Genomic DNA, 23,785 nt, shown 5'->3' with positions numbered 1-23,785 from the left:
ATGGTGGTTTGTGGTGGGTCTTTTGATTTTTGAACTCCCCTTGCCCAGCCTGTGTGTGTTTCAGTTAGTGTTGCCAGAGTGCCAACAATTACAAAAGTGATTTAGCCTCCCCACATCTGTCCATGCCCCTGCCCAGAAATTATTATTGCCCCCTCTAGCCTCACCTCTAGTCCTCCTGTAGCTTCAGGGGTTCTTCAACTGCTATCTGGTCTGGTGGGGAGGAGGGAGCTGGATCAGGGTACCCTGAGCTGCCCTCTTCATAGGGGAGAGGAAAGGACTCCTCTGCCCCTGCACCGGCAGGTGCTGTATAGTGGGAAGGGGGAGGACTGGGGTGGCGTGGGGAGAGATGCAGAGGGGCTGCTGGGCTCTTTAGCTCTTATCAGAACACATAGTGTCCCAGAGAGCTCTGCTCTGTCTGCTTCCTGCGGCAGCCCTGATTGGCTGCTGGCCCCCATAGAGCAGCCAATCGGAGGGGAGTTCCCATCAGGCAGGGCTCTCATATGTGAGAGGGCTGCTGGTGTTTCCCATTGCATTGTTAGACATGCTGTGATGTGGGGGGAGCCAGTGAGAGCTAGTGACTCTAACTCCCCTGGACCCGCTGGAAAATCCCAGCTTGATGTCCCCAAAGTGGAAGGTCCATGGTCAAATGCTCAGCTGGTGCACACTCACGTTGTGGCCAGCTCTCACCGTGTGTTTGCAGTGGTGGGATTTCGATCAGGGCAGGAACTTGTCTGGTGATGACACAAAGCTGCAGCCCTCTAGTCAATTTCAACCATACCTGTGGGGGAAACCCCATTCTGATTGGCTGCCTGTGCCACCTGCCCACCTCCTGGGGCCCTGCAACCAATCCAAGCTGCTGCAGGCAGAGCTCTCCGTGCCCCCTGGCTTGGAAAGAGGCAGAGGGGGATGAAGAACCCCGGAGCTACCCTGCGAGGCTGGAAGGGGGACCCTGCTGCAGCACCCCCAGACATGGGGGAGGAGGGGTGAAGAACCCTGTAAACAGCAGATGTGAGCTGGGGTGGGAGATGGGCAGAAGTGATGAGGGGTTTGGGGGGGACAGGATTGATTTGGGGATGGGGAATAGGGTAATTGCTGAGCAGGGGTTGGGCAGGTGTAGGGGTGAGAGCCAAAATCACCTTTCCCAATAAATGTGGGAGTGTTGGCAACACTAAGTGTCTCTCTCTTTGACCCATACATGCTGTGATGGGTAGGGGGAATTCATCAGTCAAAAGACAGACCAAAAAACACACTAATATCTAATGATTTGAGGGAGAGGTCTCACTCATGGTTTTTGATCTCTTGGGGTTGGCAGTGAAATTGGCTTTACTCCATTAAAGTCAGTGAGGTTTCACTTGGGAACCAGGGCCCGCCACATGGATCCAGTGATGCTACCTCTCACAATTTTGTTGTGAGTCTTTTGATATTTGGTAGAGTTTTTTTTAAAGCCCCAGCTTAAAAATGGAAGTTTCTAACCCTTGTGGTTGCAAAGAAAAGCCTGAAAATTTCCAAGTGCACCTTAATGTTGTTTGTTTGTTTTTTTAAGGGCACATAAAAAGAACCCTCACATTTTTAACTTGGAAAAATTGCATGATTTTTAAGCCAGTCGTGATTTTGGAAGGGCCTCCAGACTGATTCATATTTTTTGAATGGCTCAGGTTGCTCCAGCTGCAGAACAGGAGCCACAGTTACAGAGTTCCTCATTGGTAGGAAGCCTCACAAATATCTCCAGGTTGTGGACCAAGGTAAATAATTGAATCCACAAAGGAGCGGATTTTCTGTGTTGCTGTCAGTGAACATTTAGAGCCAGGGAACAGATAGTTTTGAGAGGTGGGAGGGATTTCCTTAGCTTATTACTTCAAAGTCATTGTCACCACATTTGTGACCATTCCTATAGGCAGAAATGGCCCAGATTCCTGGATGAATGTGTCAGAACTGTTGCACTTGGAGTGAATGAAGTACTGTGCATGCCATGAAGAGCCCTGATGGTGCCATGAACCATGAAGGTGCCACAAGTCCTCCTTTTCTTTTTTCCTGATTCTATTGTAATGAACTAAGCTTTGACTGGACCTAATGGAACCACCACATGCTTGAAATTCTGATCTTGAGGAGAGTTCCAACTCACATTAGGAGCCCTTGTAAAATACTTGAGCTGCAGGCAACGTTTCCAGGTATCCCTGTGTCATGGGAAAGGAATCCAGGTTTGCTGTGATTATCACCTGTTCAGGACAGAGAGATAAGGAAGAAAAAGGCAATTAAAGCTGCATTGCATTTCCTTTGTGCCTCCTAAAAGAGCAATGTATAATTTGACATGTTGGTTGCTATCCTGCTTGGTGGGCGCTCTGTATTGTCTGGAATTAGCATGAGCTTAGCCAGTCGAGCAAATTCTGCTCTCTCACATGCACTCAGTGGAGAGCAGAATCTGCCCCAGTAGTGCACATTTTATTGGTGGGACGATTTGATTGGGCCAGGAAAATCAGGAGAACTTCTTAGGCATCCTTACGTGGTGTCTAGAGTAAATAAGGAATCAAAGGGATAAAAGATGTTTTCAGGAGGAAAACAAAGTGTCAGTATGAATCAAAATATCTGCAACTAAGTGCAAGATTTAGGACACTGAGTCCTATTAGAGATCAGGAAATGCCACTGAAAGGTGGTTACCAATTCAGACTAAGCACATCATTATGAGCAGGCTGTTGTTTCTTTAATTCCCATTGGATCAACAACTAAACTAATCCTATGCATTTGCAGCATCCTGAAGAAAGCTAAAGGAGACAACATAACCTCCATGAAAAGAGCAGGAGGAAAATTTGAAGTTTAACTGTAGGCAGTATTGTTATAATTACTACATGTTGTGTTATGATTAATCGGGTAGATTCCTTTGGGAGAGGCAGCTTCTGGAACAGCAGGCAGCCAAACGATGCTGAGCTATTTCCTTGAGTGAACCCTGTGGAAATGAGATACTTATGTATGACTAAATATCAGCCAAGATTGGGAATAATGTGATGGCTAAATAAACAGCTAATTTAAGCACCATGGCAAATTACCAGTTGGTTTCATTCTGTGAAATTCCAGCTGATGGTTCTGTATGAGAGAATGGTACATTTTTCTCTCTATTTGTAAATGTATATGGCAAGGCATTAGTCATGAAGACACCCACTTGCTAGCACTGTATTTCCAGTTGTTTTCAGATACTGGGTTGGTTTCAGGCCACATCTGTGGCTGGTACAAATCAGCATATCACTCTTGACTTCAAGGGGTCTAAACTGATTTACAGCGGCTGCAGGGCTTGCCTCCATGTACAGTCCACCCACATTTTTCAAACTAATCTTAAGCACCCACTCCTGATATGCTCTTGACAGTGATTCTAGATGGTGTGGACCACCTTAGATTGTGAGCCCCCTTGGATCAGGGGTAATTTCTGAGTGTTTGGAAAGTACCTAGCCCATTTTAAGTGCTACCACACGGAAATTATTGTCCTCTACTGAGATTGAGCTCTCTGGGCAGGGACTGCCTTCTTGTTCTGTCTTTGTACAGCTCCTCACACAATGGAGTCCTAGTCTGTGACTAGGGGTCTGAGGTTCTACCACAATACAAATAGTTAATAATAATAATACACCCATTTGTTGTCCCCTTCCTCTGTCTACTACTTGGCCTTGTATCCTCGGAGCCTCCGTCATCCTTAGCTCTTATGCTTTTGAGCAGAAGTCTCCCACCTGGCTATTTTAATCTTTCTGCACTCTAAGACCCCCCCCACACACACACACACACACACAGCTCCAAAATGACTCCGCAAATCACATGCGTGCAGCCTCTATTCCATTGGTGTAAACTTTATTAGCAGTTCTTGGCAAGACCAATCTTCTGTGATTAAAAACATCTCTTTTACCACCGATGCTATCATCATTGCAAACCCCTGGAGAGGAAAGTCTTTTAAAAACTTCCAAGCTGCTCAAAAGAGACATTTTCAGTCTCCCCAGATTAATCACCCTAACTTTAAACTAGGTGGCACTGGCTGAAGTGTCTTTTGTTATCTGTTTATACAGTGCCTAGCACAAGGGCATTCTGATGCTTGATTGGGTCCCCAGGTGCTACTTTACTACAAATAACTATAAGTGATATCCCATTACATGTGTATATTTCCTAAACTGACAGATTTGTTTTCTGATTTGAGGCCAGCTCAGCAATGTGATCCTTTCCAAATGGGTCTGGAAAAGTTCATTTTCATAATAACCATCAAGAAAAGGAGGACTAGTGGCACCTTAGAGACTAACCAATTTATCTGAGCATAAGCTTTCGTGAGCTACAGCTAAGGTGCCACTAGTCCTCCTTTTCTTTTTGTGAATACAGACTAACACGGCTGCTACTCTGAAACCTATAATAACCATCATTACTCTATAGCATCAGGTCCTAGCAATGCTCTCCCATAATCTCTTTCGTCAGGGGATTCCAAATCAGCAGTACAAATGCATTCTGGGATGACATTCATTAAACAAGGTCTCAGCTATGGAGACACATTTTTAAAAAAAAAATCAATTCCTGTTTTCAACATAAAAAAATTGGGTATTTCCCAGTTTATGATGACTTGTGTCTCTTAAAGGAGACTGTCCCCATCCCTTGATATGGCTACAGACAGTTTGGCGAGTGTACTGTGTAGAAGTATATCCTTAATCACTCAAAATAGTTTAGATCTAAACCGTTAAAACTGGGGAGGATTACAATTTACCATTTCATGGATGAGCTCCCCCTGTCTTACCCACCTACCTTGCTTGACAGGTCCAGTTTCTGCCTCCTGTAACTTACAAGCAGGTAAGACGTCATAGTAATGGTTGAGTAGAATGTCGCTGTGCAGAAGAATGCAAATATATTTTACATACCAAAGTCAGGTGGTTTACAAAGGAGCTGATTTCCCAGTGCAGAAAGTTTCTCAACAGCTTATAATGTGTCTATCCAGTGCCTAGTATGGTGTTCACTGATCGTTCAGTGCTTAATGTGCTTGTACAAACTCTGCTTTATTCTGTGTCTGGTTCCAACTTGCTGTGCATGACCACAAGAGCTCCACAGCACCTGGCCCAGACTCTGTCTGGGAAGCCCGTCCCTTAATGATGGTGTCTCCAGTACCATACTTAGTACAATTGGGCCCCGATCCTGACTGGGTCTAGACACATTCCTGCAAATAATAAATAAATACAAATAACTCAGTAAGGAGTTGTTGTATGTGGAATTTGACCTCTATCTTGCATTACACTTGATCTTCCTGTAGAAATCTCACTGACATCACTGGGAACGTAGCAAACAGACTGAGGGCAGCATGTGGCATTTAGCATCCAGACATGTCAGATGAACTGACCTAATAGATCAGGAACCAATCCAGCCTGTTGGGTTAATTATTTCTCTGTTAAGAATGCTCATGACATGCAGCGGTGGCTCCCAAGGCATGTGGGCCCAGATCCTCAAGGACATTTAGGCACCTAACTGCAATTGATTTCAATGGGAGTTAGGCATCTAAATATCTTTGCGCATCTGGGCCTTGGTAATTAAGAAATAATGGCAAAACTGTTATTGAAGCCTTGCTGATTATCATGGCTGATATTTATCCGTAGCATGATGGGCTACTACAAAAAAACCTCAGCACCATTTTTGCAGCACACTGGGGCTGCAAGTGGACTGGCCACACATGAGGGCCTTGTGTCGGCCATCAGAGAAGGTGGCTAGTCAGGGGCAGGCTAACGTAACCATGTTGGCATGGATCCAGTGACCCTAAACACACCACAACAACAAGGGGTACACACAGGGCAGTGTCAAGTGCTCCAGCCTACAAGCTGTACGGTGAGGGAGGTTGCATCTCTGTATTCTGGCTTTGGGGTGTGGATTTTTCAGCTCCCCAAAACACCCACAGTTCTCCTTCCCAGGGCTTCCAGAAGATGAAGTGGATTTAAGAACAAAACCACATTGCTCAACCCCGCAGCACTAGTAAACGTTCAATGTTATCAATGGCTGAGAGGAAAGAATTACTAAGTACCATTACAATGGTGGCAATGTGACCTTCCCACTACCATGCAGGAGATCCACCTGTGACTGCTGGCTCTTGGATCTTGCTCACCAGGGGCTGTTAAGAAGCACCCTGGGGAAGAAGGCATGGAGTGATTTGATCTGCAGTAACTTCCCCTGCTCTTTGAGGAGTGGCACAAGTGAAGTTCTGTCTAGTTCCTATTGGTGAAGAGAATCATGACCACAAAGCAAGATTTTTAGGTTGGAGGATGACTGTGAAGCAAAAGAAAAGAAGGGACCCTCAAGGTCCTGACAAGGATATAGAGGACTGAGGCAAATGAAAATAATTCTAACATCTGGTAACCAAACTTAAGTTCAGCAGTTAAGATTCAGACTTCTGACAAACTCTTCTATCTAAGAGGCTCAGCCCTTTTGTTAGCAAAATATTTATTATTCCAGAGAATTTTATTTTCAGTTTCATTTATTTCAAGGGAATTAAAAGAGGTGTCTTTATTGTTTCTCTCTCCCCCCCCCCCACCCCCTCAGCTCTCAAATGCTGCCAGGTTTGGGATTTGGATGTTAGAAAACCCTATAGTAATGGTTCTTGTCCAGTAGTCAAAAGTGAATCTCAACCATTGGGTCAGAGATAAATAAAGATGGGATGAAAAAAATAGGCAAACATTTTAGACTCCCTTCTCCCCTCCCCCCTAAAACCCACCAAAATATGGAGTGTCAGGTTTGCTTATGAACAAAGGGTTTAAAATGCCAACACAATTTCCAAGGGAAGTGATGACAGACCTTTGCCTTGAGTCCTTAACACTAGACTAGAAAAGGAATCAAGAAATACAGGTAGGGTTTCTAATTTCGTGGGGGGGTGGGGTTCCCCTGATTTTTTTTTTTGGTATTTATATTTATGGCTAGTTTCTAGATATGTGCAAAACAATGCTTCCCTTGTACTAAATGTGTAATACCTCAGGTCCCCCATGGATAAGCTTGCAGGGAGTAGGAGAGGGGTTTATTTAAAAAAAATTTTTTTTTTTTTAGTGTTTCCAGTGCCTTTTGCGAACACCTTTCAAGGCTGCCAAAATGATGTGGGTGCTTTCAGTGTCTACAGTATATATATATATATATATTAAAATAAAGACTGATTTTTCCTTTGGGCTGATTTTCACTATCTCCCCCCCCCCCCCCAGTACAGTGAAGGGAATGAAGAGCCCCTGCATTGGCCCCTTGGGGGGGGGGGCTATGATTTGACTTCCCAGGTCTTCCCCACCTCTCATGTCTCAGCATCCTCTGCTTTGCGAAGCTGAGGGAGTTTGAGGGATGGGCCAGGATCCCTGCCCGGCGCCTACCCCCCCAACTGAGCCAAGTTTCCGGGGAAGTTCCACAAACCCCCGCCCGCCCCCGGCGCTGGGGCGGCCGCTCTGCTGTTCGCGGCTGGATGCGCCCCCCCCCCCGTGACGTCAGCCAGGAGCCTGGACCAATCAGAGAGGCAAAGGGGTGTCCTGGTGGGGACCCTCCTCCCCGCCCCCTCTCTGTAGCCAGCCCTGCCGGGGGGTCCCCGGAGCAGGGGCCTATATAAACCCCCTGGAGCCGGCCCTCTGCCGCTCCCTCGCAGGCTGGAGGAGGAGAAAGAGCCCGGGAGGAAAGTGCAGCGGGAGCCGCCGAGTCCCTGCCCCGGCCGGGAGAAGACGAGCCCGATGAGAGCGGCTTGCCCGGGGCTTGCAGCCTGAAGAGCCACGAGCCCGCGCCTCTCCCGAGTGCCATTCCCTCCCTCCCTCCCTCGCCAGCCTTGGAAGATGCCCGGTAGCCCGGGCTGGCGGCTGCGGCTGCTGCTGCTTGCCTTGTGCCTGGGCACCGGGGTGCAAAGCTCGCAGCCCAAGGTAGCCAAAACCAGGAGGCAAACGCAACAAATGGTCCAGCCACAGGTTCCAAGCAGCCAGAGTAAACGTGAGTATCTGGGGGCACAGAGCCACCGCGAAGGGGGGGGGGGGACGGGACACGGCCACAGCTGTCGGGGAGACTTGGGGGTCCAATAGTGGACTTTAGAGACCAAGCCAAAACCTCCCGACGCGGGCTGCAGCCCTGGGTGTAGGTGCATTTTTGTGCATTCGGGGATCAGTGGGGATCCAAAGTGATCTCAGTGGTTCCAGCAGCTGGGTCAGATTTTAGTCCCTTTTAGCACTTCCAAGCCAGGCTGCAACAAGCCCCGCCTCGAGAGAGCGAGGGACTTGCGGGCGGTGCACTAGTGAGCTTGGGGAAAGTTTTCTGTTTGCCTTTGAATGTCTGTGAGTTACTCTCTGATGCTCCCCGGGTCCAGCCCAAGTGGGGCAAATTCTGCCACCCTTCCCTAAGCAGTTGACTCTGAGTAGCCCTGCTATTCAAGCAGGCATAGCATAATTTGCCCCTGTGTTTTTTGTCACTGAGGCAGAAGTATAGTGGAACGGGATCTGTTTTAGTTACAGCAAATGGTGATGAAATGTATATGCCAAACTTTTATTTGAACTAAACAGCTGATACTTTCATGTTTCAGTTCTGGGTATACGATTTTCATTCGAGCCCTTACTTAAGAAAACAATAGTTTTATTATTACATGTAATTAAAAATAACCTAAAAGCAAAACACTAAAACACTCTGTCTGCAAACACAATTTGGGAGATGTTTGCTGGAACAATTGCTGCCCTGACCTTTGAAAGCATCTGGGGAAGTTGAGGCTGCATCAGGGAAAAACTTCCTGGCACAAAGATCTATCTGGCTGTGAAATGATTTCTCAAGGGATGTGGTGGAAGCCCTGCTACTTGGCACACTTAGAACTGACCTGGACAAAACGCTTGTAAATGTAAACCTGGAAAACAAGCCTACAGTGGCTGGAATCTATCCAAAGCCCACTGAAGTCAGTGGCAGTCTTTCCACTGATTTGAATGGAGTTTTGGATCAGGCCCTAGATGAGATTCTGAGTCTATTAACTCTTTGTTTCAAAGTCTCTCTCAACTCCCGTACAGTTACTACAATATTTAACGTGGTGTAGATTGACATTTAGGTGCCTGATCTTGCTTTCTCTGTGTCTCCCAGACTCCCATTGTCTCAGTGGGAGTTTTGTATGTGCAAAGAATGCAGGATCAGGACCTAATGTATAGTCCACGCATGATTTAACTCTCCTTTTTGACTTTTGTTTGGAGCTCTGTGATTGAAGGAGGCTAATGTAACCCAAGACTTCTGTTTCTTTTTCAGCGGGCTGTTATGATAATGGGAGATATTATCAGATAAGCCAACAATGGGAACGCATTTACCTGGGGAACATGCTCGTGTGTACCTGCTATGGGGGAAGCAGAGGCTTTAACTGCGAAAGCAAGCCTGAAGGTAAGTTGGTAGGAGTCATGATGAATGAAAAATGGGTTGTGAGGCCAATTAAAATAAGCCTTAAAAAAATGGTAGACCACAGATCAGACTCTCTGCTCACGTTAATGGGCAGGAGAGTCATTTACACTGAGGATCTGGCCTGAGATTTTAAGAGGTAGTCTTCATTAGACATGGGCCTGCAATCAGAACCCTGGGCCCAAATAACATTCAACCTGAAGTTTGGATCTGAATCTGAACTTTGCATCCAGCTTCATCTCTATAATGATCTGACCTGACCCTAGATTTGAAATCCCTAACAAATGCAGAGTACACAGCAAATCTGGAGCCAAACTTTTCAGCTCTGACTTCTCTAAACTTTTTGTTTGATTGTATTGTCTGTAACTGTTAATAGGCATTTCATATCCTTATGTTGTCAAATATTTTTAAAAAACATTTTAAAAGTTGACTTTCATTTGCAACTTGTTTCACAGTCCTTCTAACTTGCATATAAGCATAACTTGCATAGTTGGGTGTAAGGTTGGAGTAATTATTCTTATACCGATTTATGATTATTTTGATCTCAACTATCTAAGTGTCATAGGGAGACACAGAATAAATTTGGATAAAATTTAGGTTTTGGATAACAGGGATTTTTAAATGTAACAGATGTTGGGGGGATGTGACCCTGTTTGGGGTAACAGGGACATTTGGATAATCAAACTGAACTTTATTTACTGGGCTGTATTCACTGGTTTGCTCTGGCTGTGTTGGTCTGCTTTGGTGATACAAAGCAGCCATAAACCTATCTTAATTGATGAGATGGTTTATGGCTGTCTTTTGTTGCTGATGCAGCACAAATCAGCTGGTTTGCAGTTGGGTAGAGGGCCTTTTGTGAGCCCTCAGTGCTTGAATGAATTCCACTCTGCCGACTTTCATGCTGCCACACTAATATGTGGCTGTTACTCTTCAGAGAAAACTAGACACATCTGAATTTTCCTGTATAAGGAAAAACAGTGGTGAGGGAGGGAGGGGAATAGGAGTGCATGTGGTTTGTGTTCTTGCAATTTGAATGCTACAGCCTGCACATTAATTAATCCTCACATGGACGTTATTTTCCCCTCAGCTGAAGAAACTTGCTTTGACAAATACACTGGATCTACCTATCGGGTAGGGGAGACTTATGAGCGCCCCAAAGACTCCATGATCTGGGATTGTACCTGCATCGGGGCTGGACGTGGGCGAATCAGCTGCACCATTGCAAGTATGTAACAAAGACCATATTGCTTGAGCCATTGCTCTTCAGTGTTGTGCATGTTCCTGAGAGGTTGGCCTGACAGCCCCAAGTGCAGTGCAGAATTGCTTATTACTTAGGAGTATGGGGACTGATGCAAAGCCCACTGGAGTCTTTCCATTGAAAAAGCTCATCCTCTTCCCTTCCAACCCTGATAGTCTATGGATGGTCCCATGGAAGTTAATGGAATTATTTGTGTGAGCAAGGCTAGCAGGACTGGGCCTTTAAGAGCAAATTAAAGGCATGTTAAAAATAGCGGGATAAGTGTGTTAGTGCCCTGCCAATAGGACTCGTAAAAAGTATTTCAGCTCAGATATCAGAGATGCATTGGCTCTTGAGGGCAACTCTAGTGGAGCAGCGTTTACTCACTGCAGAGAATGAAGGCCAAATCCTCAGCTGGTGAAAATCAACATAGTTTCAATGACATTAATAGATCTGTGCCGATTTACACCAGCTGAGGATGTGTCCCTTATCGTGGCCTCTGTAGTGACACCCACTCTGAGAATCTGTGTGCTGGAGATTCAGGGGGCCAGCTTGTGATCTCTCAGACCATTCCCAATGAGCTTCTTACCCGTTATGCTTCTCCTGTCTTGGCTTTCTCACCATCCGCTCCCCCTCTGCTGTCTTCTCACCCTTTCCTTTTGTTGCCTCTTTATCTGGAGCGCCTTTCCTTTGAGTTGTTGGGTCTCTCTTTAAGTCACTTCTTAACCACTTCTCTTTAGCTCCTGATTTAGACTCTCTCTGCAAAACAGTTTCTGCTACCGTAGTTGAAGAGCACTCTATCAGTATATTTGGGCTTAGATTTCCCAGTCCCTGTGCTGTTTTTGAGAATCACAGCTTTATTGCATCTTTCATACAATAGCAGGTTTGATTTGGTTTGTCGTTTATTTGCAACATGCAGTGCTGGATCCTTCCCATAGGACATCAGACTTGAACTCTCAATATCGGATGGAAGGAAATCCTGCAAAGGCCGAGGGGCTAGTTCTGCCCTGCATTCAGTGGAGTTGCATTGGGCAGGGCTGAGTTTGGCCCAGAATCAGTAATGGGAGATTTCCGGTTCAAGATGTTAAATAATTGTTAATCTCCGACTTCCATTTCTTCATCATGGATTTGATCCACAGCGCACTGAAATCAGTGGAAAGACTCCCATGATTGCAGTTGGCTTTGAATTAGGTGTCCTATCACTGCTATTGCTCAGATTGTTTGGTCATTTTAGGAATTAGACCAAGGTCAGGTGCCTCTGAATCTTGATCAGTGCTATGATCCTTATCCATTCAGATTCAGCCATTGCAATACTCCACTTGCTGTTCTTTCAGCAAATGGATCTGTGCTAACTAGTGGATCCAAAATGTATTTATTACAAATCCATCTGATCATAACACTGCCATCCAGGTCTTTGAATTGGCCTACAGTTTGTCAGCGCATTGAATTTTAGATTTAGCTGGATTAATATCAGAATATCAACTATAAGGTCCTGCCCCTTGTTCTCAAAATTCTGGCTAGCGCTCTTGGGCCTCCTGGTTCTAGGCAATTCAACAGGCCTAAATCGAGCTAGTTGAAAAACCATTTTCTTTAAAAAGTTGTGAACAATAATTTATTTGAAATTTTTAAACTTTTGTGGGAATGTCTAAATGAAATGAAAGTTTGATTTGATTTGACTCCAAAGTTTTCAGTTCAATTAAACTTGAAGAGAAAGTTTTGGTTTGGTTTTTAAACACTGAAATAAAACAAAAAATTGTAAACTAAAACAAAATGAAAAATGTGATTTGAAATTGAAGAAAATTTAATTTCTTTTCTTTAGCAATTTTCTACCAAAAAGCCTAAAGAAATCATTTAAAAAAAGAGATGTTTTTCTGCAAAAAAAAATGTTTTTGATGAAACCCCAAAGTCTCACCTGAGTGCTGTGGGTGACTGAAGAACTTCAGAAAGCATCAGTGACTCTTCTATTGGAACTCTTTCTTTGACGTTCAAGAAAGTGCTGCCCTTTGACAATAATTGTCAGCCAACTGGAATGAGGGTGGTCTAGCCTAGTGGTTAGAGCAGGCATCGGGCCCCCAAGGACTAGGCTCAGAGCCGGAGTCAGCAGCTAAAGCCCAGGGTCAAACTGGAGGGGCAGGAACTGGATACAGAGCCGAGTGTCAAGTGAGAGTCAGGAGCCAAAGGCCAGGCCAAACCAGATGGCAGGAATTGGAGCAAGCAGGGTAGAAGGCAAGGAGGGGCTGAGGCAGAGGCCCAAGATAAGGCAGGAGTAGAAACAGTGGTGGGTGTGAGCATCAAACAGCCAGTAAATTGCTGCGGCTGGTTTAACAGCCGGCCTCCTAGTGCCAGGTTTCAGAGTAACAGCCGAGTTAGTCTGTATTCACAAAAAGAAAAGGAGTACTTGTGGCACCTTAGAGACTAACCAATTTATTTGAGCATGAGCTTTTGTGAGCTACAGCTCACTTCATCGGATGCATACTGTGGAAACTGCAGAAGACATATACACAGAGACCATGAAACAATACCTCCTCCCACCCCACTCTCCCGCTGGTAACAGCTTATCTAAAGTGACCACTCTCCTTACAATGTGTATGATAATCAAGTTGGGCCATTTCCAGCACAAATGCAGGTTTTCTCACCCTCCGCCCCCCCCCCCCCCCCCCCACACACACACACAAACTCACTCTCCTGCTGCCAATCAGGTGGCATGGCCAATCAGGGAGCCTGCGGCAAGCCAGCTGTACTGATGAGGCCGCCTGGAGATTAGCTCTGCTGCAGGCCCCGATTCCCTGACAATAACTCTTTTCCTCTTCGCATTTATCTTCGCCAAAAGTTCATTTCACATTGCCTTGGGATGGCTGAAGAGGATGCCGTTTACATGACAGGGGATTGGATTGTTTGCTATTTTACAGTGAATATACACAGACCCAATTCTCAACTAGGTTATGACTAAACCATTTTCTGTTTGCCACAGATCGGTGCCATGAAGGGGGTCAGTCCTACAAGATTGGCGATACCTGGCGCAGACCACACGAGACGGGTGGCTACATGTTAGAATGTGTGTGTCTGGGTAACGGGAAAGGGGAATGGACCTGCAAACCTCTCGGTACGTAGTGATTTTTGACACATTTCTTTGAGAGATCAGGCTTCAGAAGTATTTAACAGATGTCATTAAAGAATCCTATATTAAAACAAAGGATGCTCATTTGAACTGATTCAGGCCTTTAGCCTGATCTAACTTCACCTGGTACATTTTTTTTTTTTCTGGTGGCCTCCTCCCATCTACCAATATGGGAAGGCAAAGGTAGTCATGACCCCCCCGGACACCTGTTTGTGACTCCCAGGGGGTTCGCAAAAAGAAAAGGAGGACTTGTGGCACCTTAGAGACTAACCAATTTATTAGAGCATAAGCTTTCGTGAGCTACAGCTCACTTCCTCAGATGTATATGTATATGTATACATCTGAGGAAGTGAGCTGTAGCTCACGAAAGCTTATGCTCTAATAAATTGGTTAGTCTCTAAGGTGCCACAAGTCCTCCTTTTCTTTTTGCGAATACAGACTAACACGGCTGTTACTCTGAAACCTCCCAGGGGGTTGCCATCCTCAGGATGAGAGCCCCTGGTTTTTAGAAATATTTAAAACAAACACAAAAACCCTGTCTTTTTTCCTCCATTCCCACAGCTGAGAGATGCTACGATAACACTGCTGGGACATCCTATGTTGTCGGAGAGACCTGGGAGAAGCCCTACCAAGGCTGGATGATGGTGGACTGCACTTGCTTAGGCGAAGGCAATGGACATATCACCTGTACCTCCAGAAGTACGTATCGATTTTCTCTTGCCAACGCTATGCAGAATGGCCAAGGTGCACTTCATTCTGCTGAAGCTCAGGTTCTAAAATGATGCCTTTTCTTATCCTTTCTTTGGGGCCCAGAATGCACAAGCTGAGACACTTAAGTAAGACAAAGGGAGACAACTTCAAGCGTGTGATGTGCTTGATATTACATAGAGAAGTAGGTGTAGTTATGCACTGATATACACTCCACATATCCCACAAGGAAGTCAGTGGAATTGTGCTGGGTTACAGACCATACACAGTTTGGCCTAGAATTGCCCCCATGGAGACACGGTGCCTTTAAAGGGGAAACTGTCACCTGGTTTATCTTTCTTGAGATTCTGGTATTATTAACAAATCCAAAAATTCCTGTAGAGCTCTAAAAATGCAGGGTTTGTCATTTTTTTAACATAATCTAGTACATCTGAAAGCCAAAACAATGATTATTTAGTCTAATGCTTTGTCTACACTGAGGATTTTGGTAATGGTGTGAACCTTTAGTGTAAACACTCTGCGATTGCGCAAAGATCTTTTAACACCAGCACATCACTTTTACACTCCAACTTTGTACCAATCCAACTACACTGTTGCAAAATATCCCAGTGGATTGGCCTATAACATGTAAATGGGGCCTTTACAAGTTACTTCTGCTTATTGCCGTCTCTTCTAGTATGACTGTACTGTAAAACAAGCTCCATTGTGGAGCTATGACAATTTGCACCAGCTGTACATCTGCCCCAAGGTCATTTGACCTGGTCTCTTGTACCTTTGTTATATGGGTTTTGAGATCTTCCTCTGTAGCCTTTAAATGGCCTCATGCCATTTAACTGGGAATTGGTCCTGCTTCGAGCAGGGGGTTGGACTAGATGACCTTCTGGGGTCCCTTCCAACCCTGATATTCTATGATTCTATGCCCAATTGCCTTGAGATACAAAGCTAATAGCTTTTTGCTAATATAAACAATAGAACTGTAAAGAAGTAAAACACATAGAGGTTTGGGATTAAAGTCAAGGTTCTGGAGAGAGGTTAGTCAAGAAATAAGCGATGAAACAAAACCAGCCTTGACCATTTCGACTCTGTTTGAAAACACATGGGGGAAAATAATTGATTGTCAAATGGGAATGGACAAAGCAGAAAGAAAGCATGTTATGTGCAAGCTTCAAAGTTATTATAATCAACACAAACAATTAGGCAGTGTCCTTCATCTCACAGTTCTGGAGTCTACTGTTGGACCTTATAGGCAATTGCAACCTATTCATTATTGGAAAAAAATGGGTTTTGCTTCCAAAATGGACTCACATCTATAAATACATTGTCTAAGTGTAAAATGATAGTTGTGGCCCACATAGTAGTCTAAGTACTGATGTGTGGATAAAATATAAGTGTTATGGCTAAGATTTTCCAAAGTAACTAGTGATTTGGGTGCCTAAATTCTTGGGTGCCCATCCTGAGACACCTGATCTTTCGAGGCCAAGTGTCCACATTTTCATATACATATAAATACATTACCAGCCCTGTAGCTACTTTCCACTTTCTTGGCAAATACACAGCACTGTGTCATTTTATCTACTGTGATTTGTTAATGTGTTTGCCACATGTTAGTTTTTGACCCAATGTACTCTAGCGCAATGGCAATCTGAAGTGATGCGTACCTCATTCCATAGTTGTTCATATAGTAGATGAAAGCGTTTTTGACCCATGATTAAATGTGAGTTATTGTATCGAGTTGCCGTTGCATGTGAGGGTAAAATGCTGTAATGGAAGAAGAATGAGTTAATCCATGTGGCTCTGCATGCAGCTAGAAGTAGTTTATTATGCTATCATTTGAACCTATTTGCTCAATTCATCATGGGTGGTAGATTATTTAAAGACAGAATTCCCAGACGCACATGTGAAACTTCCATTAACTATAATGGCAGTTGCTTGCATATTTCTGGGTGAAGAATTTGACCCAAAGATATTACCTATCAAACAGGATTTAGTTCCTTCCATGTGAAATAGGCCCACGAGGTTCAACTGGGCCCTGTCTACAGCATGCAATGACCATGCTAAGAAACCATTTAGAATTAAACAACATTTAAACTGGTTTCAGCTTAAGCAGGGTTTTCCCCACAATATGGACAAGGAACAAGGTGCTTAAAATGGTTTTGAAAACTATTCGCAAGAGTGGGCAGTAACCCAGGAGTTGGTTTCCCATTCTGCCTTGTCCACACTGGGAGCAAAAAGGTGTTATCGGAAAGAATGTTTTACCATTTAAATCAATGAGAGTTTTGCCATTGACTTCCAAGGGGCCAGGATTTCATCCAATGTTTTAGAGTGGCTTCCCAGCATGTGCCTTTCTGCAATACAGTCAGGGCTTTAAAGCATATGGATACCTTGGTAGGGGTGATGGAGCTCGGTAGTGGAAGACAAACTGTACTGTGGAAGATTAGTCATGGAATATCAACAAAGGACCTAGTATATTTGCTTTTGTGATTGGCATGCTGCTAAATATAGGAAAAACTAAGCCTTGCTTCCTTTGTTATAAATGTTTCCTTTCCTCTGCAGATAAGTGCAATGATCAGGACACCAAGACTTCGTACAGAATTGGAGATACCTGGAGCAAGAAGGATAACCGAGGAAACCTGCTTCAGTGCATCTGCACTGGTAATGGCAGAGGTGAATGGAAATGTGAAAGGCATTCAGCTGTACAAACTCCTGGCATTGGTAAGTGGTAAATCATATTGGTAATGTGGGCACTGAACAATACAAGTCACACACAAAAGGTTTTGTGCTGAATCACACAACACTGATTTAGGCAAAAATCTTGTCAAAGTTAACGAGTTATGCGAGAGGAAGATCTGCAATATTTAATCTCAAAATTTGACAGGAGACTAAACATTGTCATCTTTTGTGCATGAGCAAATGACAGAATTCATTTACACACAGTTTGCATGCACAAAAGGGTTTGCACATGCAGATTAGAACATGAGCATGTTCAAACGTGCCAAAAAAAGTTAGCATGCACAGATTTATGGACCTATAAATAGAGGCTATATCTTGAAAATGCAGCACTTTGGGTTAATATTTTTGAAATCTATAAGCTTTCTACAGAGTGACTTACTTTAAATTTCCTGAATTTAAACTTGCAGATCTTGTGGCTGTCAGAAGTTAAACTATTCTTTCTGGCAAGATAAACACACCCACTTATGCTCAAGCTTTAATATGTAGAAATGTTAAGAAGGCACTTATGTGTTCAATAAATTGCATTTTGTATATCAGATCCTTTGTGATTTTTGGTATGGGGTTTATTAATTTCCTGGTATACACTGTCCTCTGTCCTAGGTTTATAGCAAAATATTCAGCTTCTAAAGGTTCCTTGTCATTTTAATGATCTATTTCTGCTTTTAATGTGTAAATCTAGCTTTTTCCTGGAGTGGATATAAACTAGGTTTTGTGTTAATAATTTCCTACTCTTGCTATCACCAGTTCCACTCCGTGGTGGGAAAGCTAGTGTAGACAGACTCCAGGAAACCTCTAGTGCTTAAAGAGCAGAGCTCTGAGCAGATCTAAATCACGCTGTGCTTTTAAAACTCCAGTGGTTGTCAAAGCCTTGCCTATACTTTTGCTCCCATATGGGCTGTTGCAGGTAGAGCTAAACTGGTGGTAGGAAAAGTGGGAAATTTTAGCAAAAGCTTCCAAGTGTAGAAGAGGCCTCTGTGTCTCTTTCCATATTACTCTTAACTAAAGCTGCTTGAAAATTTTCCTTTGACAATATTTTTTTGATGGAAAATGGTGTTTTTTTCCCAAAATAGACTTTTCATGAAAAAACTTGTTTCTTTAGAGATTTTTCAGGTTTTTGGTGAAAAACTGGAAAAGAAAAAACAATCCACGCAGTTTTTCAGTTTGGGTTTTTTTCCTCCTTCTTTCCTTTCTTAGTTTGTTTCCATTTTTGATTTCAGTTTGCCATCCAAAACAGCAAAACATTTTCATCGGAAACTTTAAATAAATCTTACAATTTTGTTCCCCCCACCCCCCCAAAGTTTCCTGTGAAAAACTGGCATTTTTTGATCTGCTCTAGTCACAGTTGTTGGCTGTATAGTCGCTCTTGTTGCGGAGGATCATTAGCATGGATGGAGATTTTTTTTTTATTTTGTTTTTATGTTGAAATTTACTAATTGAAGTGCAAACAAATGTTATGAAAATCGAAAGCGATCAATAAAAATATCTGCAGATAATTATGCCTAAGAAAGTTAAATGCTTTTAAAGGGAAATTGTCACCTGGTTTATCTTTCTTGAGGTTCTGGTATTATTAACAAATCCAAAAATACCTGTAGAGCTCCAAAAATGCAAGGTTTGTCATTTTTTAACGTGATCTAGTACCTCTGAAAGCCAAAACAATGATTATTTAGTCTAATGCTTTGTCTGCACCAGGGATCGGCAACCTTTGGCCCGTGGTCTGCCAGGGAAAGCCCCTGGCGGGTTAGGCTGGTTTGTTTATCTGCCATGTCCACAGGTTTGGCCGATCGCAGCTCCCACTGGCCGCAGTTCGCCATCCCAGCATAGCACTTAACCTAGATTTTCTGTTCCTTATTTTTTGGTTTTAAAGCCTGCTGCTTAATCCCTCTTTTCTAACATTTTTTGCCTCAGGATCTGCATCCTCAACCTTCACAGATGTACGAACTGCACTTTACCAGCCCCAGCCTCAACCCCAGCCTCAGCCGTATGGTCACTGTGTTACTGACAGTGGGGTGGTATACTCTGTTGGGATGCAGTGGCTCAAGACACAGGGCAGCCAACAGATGCTATGTACTTGCCTGGGCAATGGTGTCAGCTGCCAGGAGACAGGTATGAGCTTTTGTTTTAATGCTCACCCCTAGACAAATCAAGGCCCCAGTGCAGCGAAAACTCTGAGCAGGTGCGTAGCTTTAACTATGTGAGTAGTCCCATTGAAGTCAGTCTTTAAGTGCTTTGTTGGATTGGGACCAACGTGCAAAAGGATTTTAACTACATAATTGTCTTTAGTGCAGCCTCTGAACTAAGATCCTGATACAAAGCCCGCTGAAGTCAGTGGAAAGAGTCTCACTGACTTCAGTGCATCAGGCACTAACAGAATTTCAGCTGTTGTTTTCACTTGTAGTGAAGCCCAGTTTCTAAAGACATAAGGACACACTCTCCTAAGTCAACACTCATAACGTGTCTTAATGTTCATGGCCCCTACGTGCATTGATGGGAGAGAGAACCCCATGGGGGTTTTTGTCCCTCACTGGAATGTAGGATCCTGGGGAATGTATAAGAAGGGTGTTCTGAAGAGCAAAATGAGGAACAGCAAGGGGCTTGGAGAAGGGAAAGGAAAGAATCAAAATTTCTTCCTCGTTTTGATTATTTGGGGCCTGGTTCTGTAGGACAGAAGTAACTCCCATTTTGTTACGTACATACGGCAGTGGGAGAATAAAGCTATGGGATGCAGAATTAGCAACTTTATTCAAACTAAGTTGCAGCAGTATGTTTCTGGGGAAGGATGTAGGTTGAATGATGATGTTACTTGGCTAGATCCTCAGCTGGTATAAATTGGCCTGGGACAATTGAAGTCAGTGCCATTTATACCAGCTGAGGATTTGGTCCAGAGAAGCTAGAGTTACTTTAGGGCATGAAGAACTGGAGTGGGGACACTGAGCCGTAATGTAATGTTGTGGTTTGTTTGGTTTAAAGCTGTGACCCAAACCTATGGTGGCAATTCTAATGGGGAACCGTGTGTTCTGCCATTCACCTATGGTGGGAAGACTTTCTATTCTTGCACCACGGAAGGTCGTTCGGATGGACACTTCTGGTGCAGCACAACCTCCAACTTCGAACAGGATAACAGATACTCCTTTTGTACTGGAGAAAATGGTAAGCTTGTCTAGAAAAATGTATTGGGGGGAAAAATAGGTTGAATTTCCAGTATCTGGGTATGGTGACTATAAATGCTGTCTGGGCCAGATGTAGCTTGTCTAAATGGGCATAGCTGCTGATTTACACCATCTGAAAAGATAAGATGAAAATGATAGCTCTGCAGATTAAAGTTACAGAGCATGAATAGTTCTTGTGAACATGTTCCCCATCTTCCCTGCGTCTTGCAAACATTAAACTCCCAACCCTGGGATGTGGCGAAGGTGTCAGTTCCCCTGGTGAAGTAGGAGTAGCCAGGGAAAAGGAGGAGATGATGGGACTACATGTCTATCCTTTTGCCCTTGAGGGTTTTCTTTAACTAGCTAGCGAGGGTCTCCTGTAGTGCTGTCTGGGAAAGGGCCAAGATCAGCATTTTTATTTAAGAAAATCTTTGTGTCCTATTGCTCTACCTACTTGACCTTAAAAATGAAGCTGTTAACCAGAGTATAGCTCACTGTCTTTGATACAAGGGACCTTTAGACCTCTCTTGGCTGGTTGAATTTCAACCAGTCAGACAAGAGACCTGGCCCATATTAGGCCATGAGGGTAGGACACTGCCCAGAGTCTTATCTGTGCAATCCTCTGATGTCACTCCCTCAATCCTGACTTCCCAGTCAGATTGCCTTATATAGCAGCAATCCTCATCTGCCACTGGGAAGGGGTGCTGTGGCATGACTAATGCAACATTCTGCATCAGCTGGGGGTGGGGTGGGGCGGGAAGGGCAATGGTCTGGAAGCCCATGGACCTTCTGTAAGACAGCAGCCAGACAGGGGAATTTCTGCTGGATCTGACCCTAAGTGAAGCACGGCTGAAGTTATTAATGTATTGGTAGATTTAGTAACGTGGTAAAATACTACTTCTCAGATCTGTTGTTTTTGAGCAGCCTTTCACTCGCATGAGGTTTTTTTTTTTTTTTTTTTTTTTTTTTTTTTTAATATCTTCTGGTTCCTTCAGATGAAACTCGAGATCCCTTTCCATCATGTCACATTTGTTCTGTTTTAAGAGAATTCGTGGAATTCAGCCGCTCTGAATTGCATTGGTGATAGGCGCCTAAGAGATCCCTTTTGCTCCACTGTGGGCCTGGGAAATCTCAATATAGGAGGACGCAAGCAAAGGCTTCATTCTTCCTGGCTATTTGTACATCATTGAGTTGCAACTGTTTCCTAAGGGCTGAGGTTTTATTTAAAGTCCTTGGTCACAGCCCAGCTCTCAGTTAAATCCATCCAGCCCCATTTACTTCCATGGGTTGTACATGTGTCATAGAATGGAGAGAATATTTGACTCACTGGACCAGTTCCCTCACCCTACTCCTGTTTGTTCCTGATGACTCTGTTGGTGCAAAGAAACTCTAAAGCAGACCTCTGATGATCCTCTCTGCCAGGGGAGTCTGTGGGCATTAGGGAGCCGCTGTTATGATTCCAATGCCGATGCCTTCCCTGGCACAGGGGTCCTATGTCGGATTTCCCTACTCTGATTCCCATGGCCAGGCCCACTCTTTCCACATCTGTGCATGGGGGATGGCGGGTGCTTTCTGGTTATGCAAATCCGTTGGATGTGGACCAACCTTTCACACGGTTTATATTTACATGATTAAATTAGTCTCCGTCAGAAAAGAGGGTTAAGGGTACTCTGAGGAGGGGCACATGCAAACTGAGGGTCCGTGCTATGTTCTGAAACAATTCCTGGCTCCTCTGAGGAGAATGCTGGCTCAGATACGTCTTTCTTTTACTCCTCCTGCTTTCTGTAGTTCTGGTCCAGACCCGGGGTGGCAACTCCAACGGTGCCTTGTGCCACTTCCCCTTCCTGTATAACAACCGCAATTACACGGATTGTACTTCTGAGGGACGGAAAGACAACATGAAATGGTGCGGAACCACCCAGAACTATGATGCTGACCAGAAGTTTGGCTTCTGCCCTATGGCTGGTAAGTTGTGGATGCTGGTGCTGGATGGGAAAATCTCTGGCTGGTCTCTGTTCAAGACCAGTTATTGAGGTTTCTGTTTAAGGCCAGTGGTTCTCGGACTGTGGCCCATGAAATGCATTGGGATGTGGAGCCCTTCCAGGTGTCCACTGAGCTGCATCCGTCACTGCGGTGAACCTTCAGTCATTAGTGGCTTCCAGGTAGCTGTAGCCCAATCCAAGTTGCTTCTAGGGCTTCTAAAGGTGTTTTTTGACCAGTGACTTTGGTATTACAAATAGAAAATAATTTACTCTGCCCGTTTGCTGCCGAGAATTCTGGGCCAGATCCTCAGCCAGGGTAAACTGCTTAGCTTCGTTGATGTCAGTGGCGCTGTAGAGGTTTACACTTGCAGAGGATCTGGCCTTATGTCTGCTGAAGCCTTCTTCCTCGCTACTCATCCTTTCCTCTTGCCAGATCTTGCAGTTGCGGATGACCCTGTGTTTCTAGCATCACACTGTTACTGTGGCAATTATGCAGGTCTCGGTTTATGCAAGCCTCAGTGATGTCCAAAGGAGTTGTGTGTGGTTAGAACGAAGGCAGCGGAGAGCATTAGCACTTCCTGCAAGATCAGAACACAAGGCGGCTATGAGAACCCATTTTAAACGGCAAACCTTTTCTAACTCGGTAGCAGCCGTGCTACATTTGCTAGCATGCATACAATCCAGTATGGAGCAAATAAAACTAGTAATGCTTCACACGAATAGCAGAGCCTCTTATGTGAGGATCTCCGTGTCTTAACAAATGTTAACTGAACCCCACAGTACCCCTGTGACATAGGTGACAGATACAAGGATCATTCCACCCGCCACTGAAGTGCAGCCACCTCTGAGATGGAACCCAGCACGTGTTAAACAGTGCACAGGAAGGAGATGTAACACTTTAAGACATGAAGTGGCAAAACAGAATTCCCCATCTCATTGAAAATGCAAAGGCAATTTTATGTCCAACCTGTGCTGGAATTCAGCCAGGAGATAAAATCCTTTAGAAACGGTAATTTAGGTGAAAGTATGGGAATAGGTCCTTGGCTGATGTATGTTGCCATAGCTCCAAATTCAACAGACCTACAGCAGCGGCGGGTCTGGCCCATGATTTTCCTTTGGACGGTGGTGAACGCACATTTTCGTAGAAGGCTTGTAACAAAAGACATTTTCCTCCACTTCTGTCTACCAAAAAGTAAAGTGACAATTAAGTGATAGTTTCCTCTTTCTTGTCGTCCTTTAAAGGCAACATGGCTGGGTCTTCACTCTCTTCACATCTGTGTAAAGTGAGTGGCCAGCAGTGGTGGGTTTTACACCCACTTTGCACAGCCATCCATAACTACACAGTCTGCAAAGTAGGGGGGCATCTAACAGGTCTGGAAGTAGAAAGACCTGATTTAGAGTGAATAAACTAATGTCAGGGACTTGCATTTAGAGAACATCAGCACCTAGTGAAAGTGAGATTTGGAAACCTAGTGGGGTCATAAAACCCCCATAGTAGAGTTTG

The 23,785-nt window shown here is 44.3% G+C and overlaps 1 protein-coding gene across 6 annotated transcripts in view; it reads left to right on the top strand.

Moving 5' to 3' along the window:
• Window positions 1-7,566: 7,566 nt before the first annotated feature.
• FN1 (fibronectin 1) overlaps window positions 7,567-23,785 on the top strand; it is a 67,424-nt gene continuing 51,205 nt past the window's right edge. For all 6 annotated transcript variants that reach the window (XM_073306736.2, XM_073306741.2, XM_073306740.2 and 3 more), the window contains exons 1-9: window positions 7,567-7,935; window positions 9,217-9,345; window positions 10,448-10,585; window positions 13,569-13,700; window positions 14,277-14,414; window positions 16,977-17,135; window positions 19,059-19,256; window positions 20,121-20,300; window positions 22,088-22,264. In XM_073306736.2, coding sequence (XP_073162837.1) covers window positions 7,785-7,935; window positions 9,217-9,345; window positions 10,448-10,585; window positions 13,569-13,700; window positions 14,277-14,414; window positions 16,977-17,135; window positions 19,059-19,256; window positions 20,121-20,300; window positions 22,088-22,264 — 1,402 coding nt within the window. In that variant the 5' untranslated portion in view covers window positions 7,567-7,784. The remainder of the gene's footprint in view (window positions 7,936-9,216; window positions 9,346-10,447; window positions 10,586-13,568; window positions 13,701-14,276; window positions 14,415-16,976; window positions 17,136-19,058; window positions 19,257-20,120; window positions 20,301-22,087; window positions 22,265-23,785) is intronic.

Source organism: Lepidochelys kempii, chromosome 11 (genome assembly GCF_965140285.1).
Source record: "Lepidochelys kempii isolate rLepKem1 chromosome 11, rLepKem1.hap1, whole genome shotgun sequence".
Taxonomy (NCBI): Eukaryota; Metazoa; Chordata; order Testudines; family Cheloniidae; genus Lepidochelys; species Lepidochelys kempii.
Note: the sequence above shows the minus strand (reverse complement) of the source record. Positions and strands in the feature narration are given on the sequence as shown.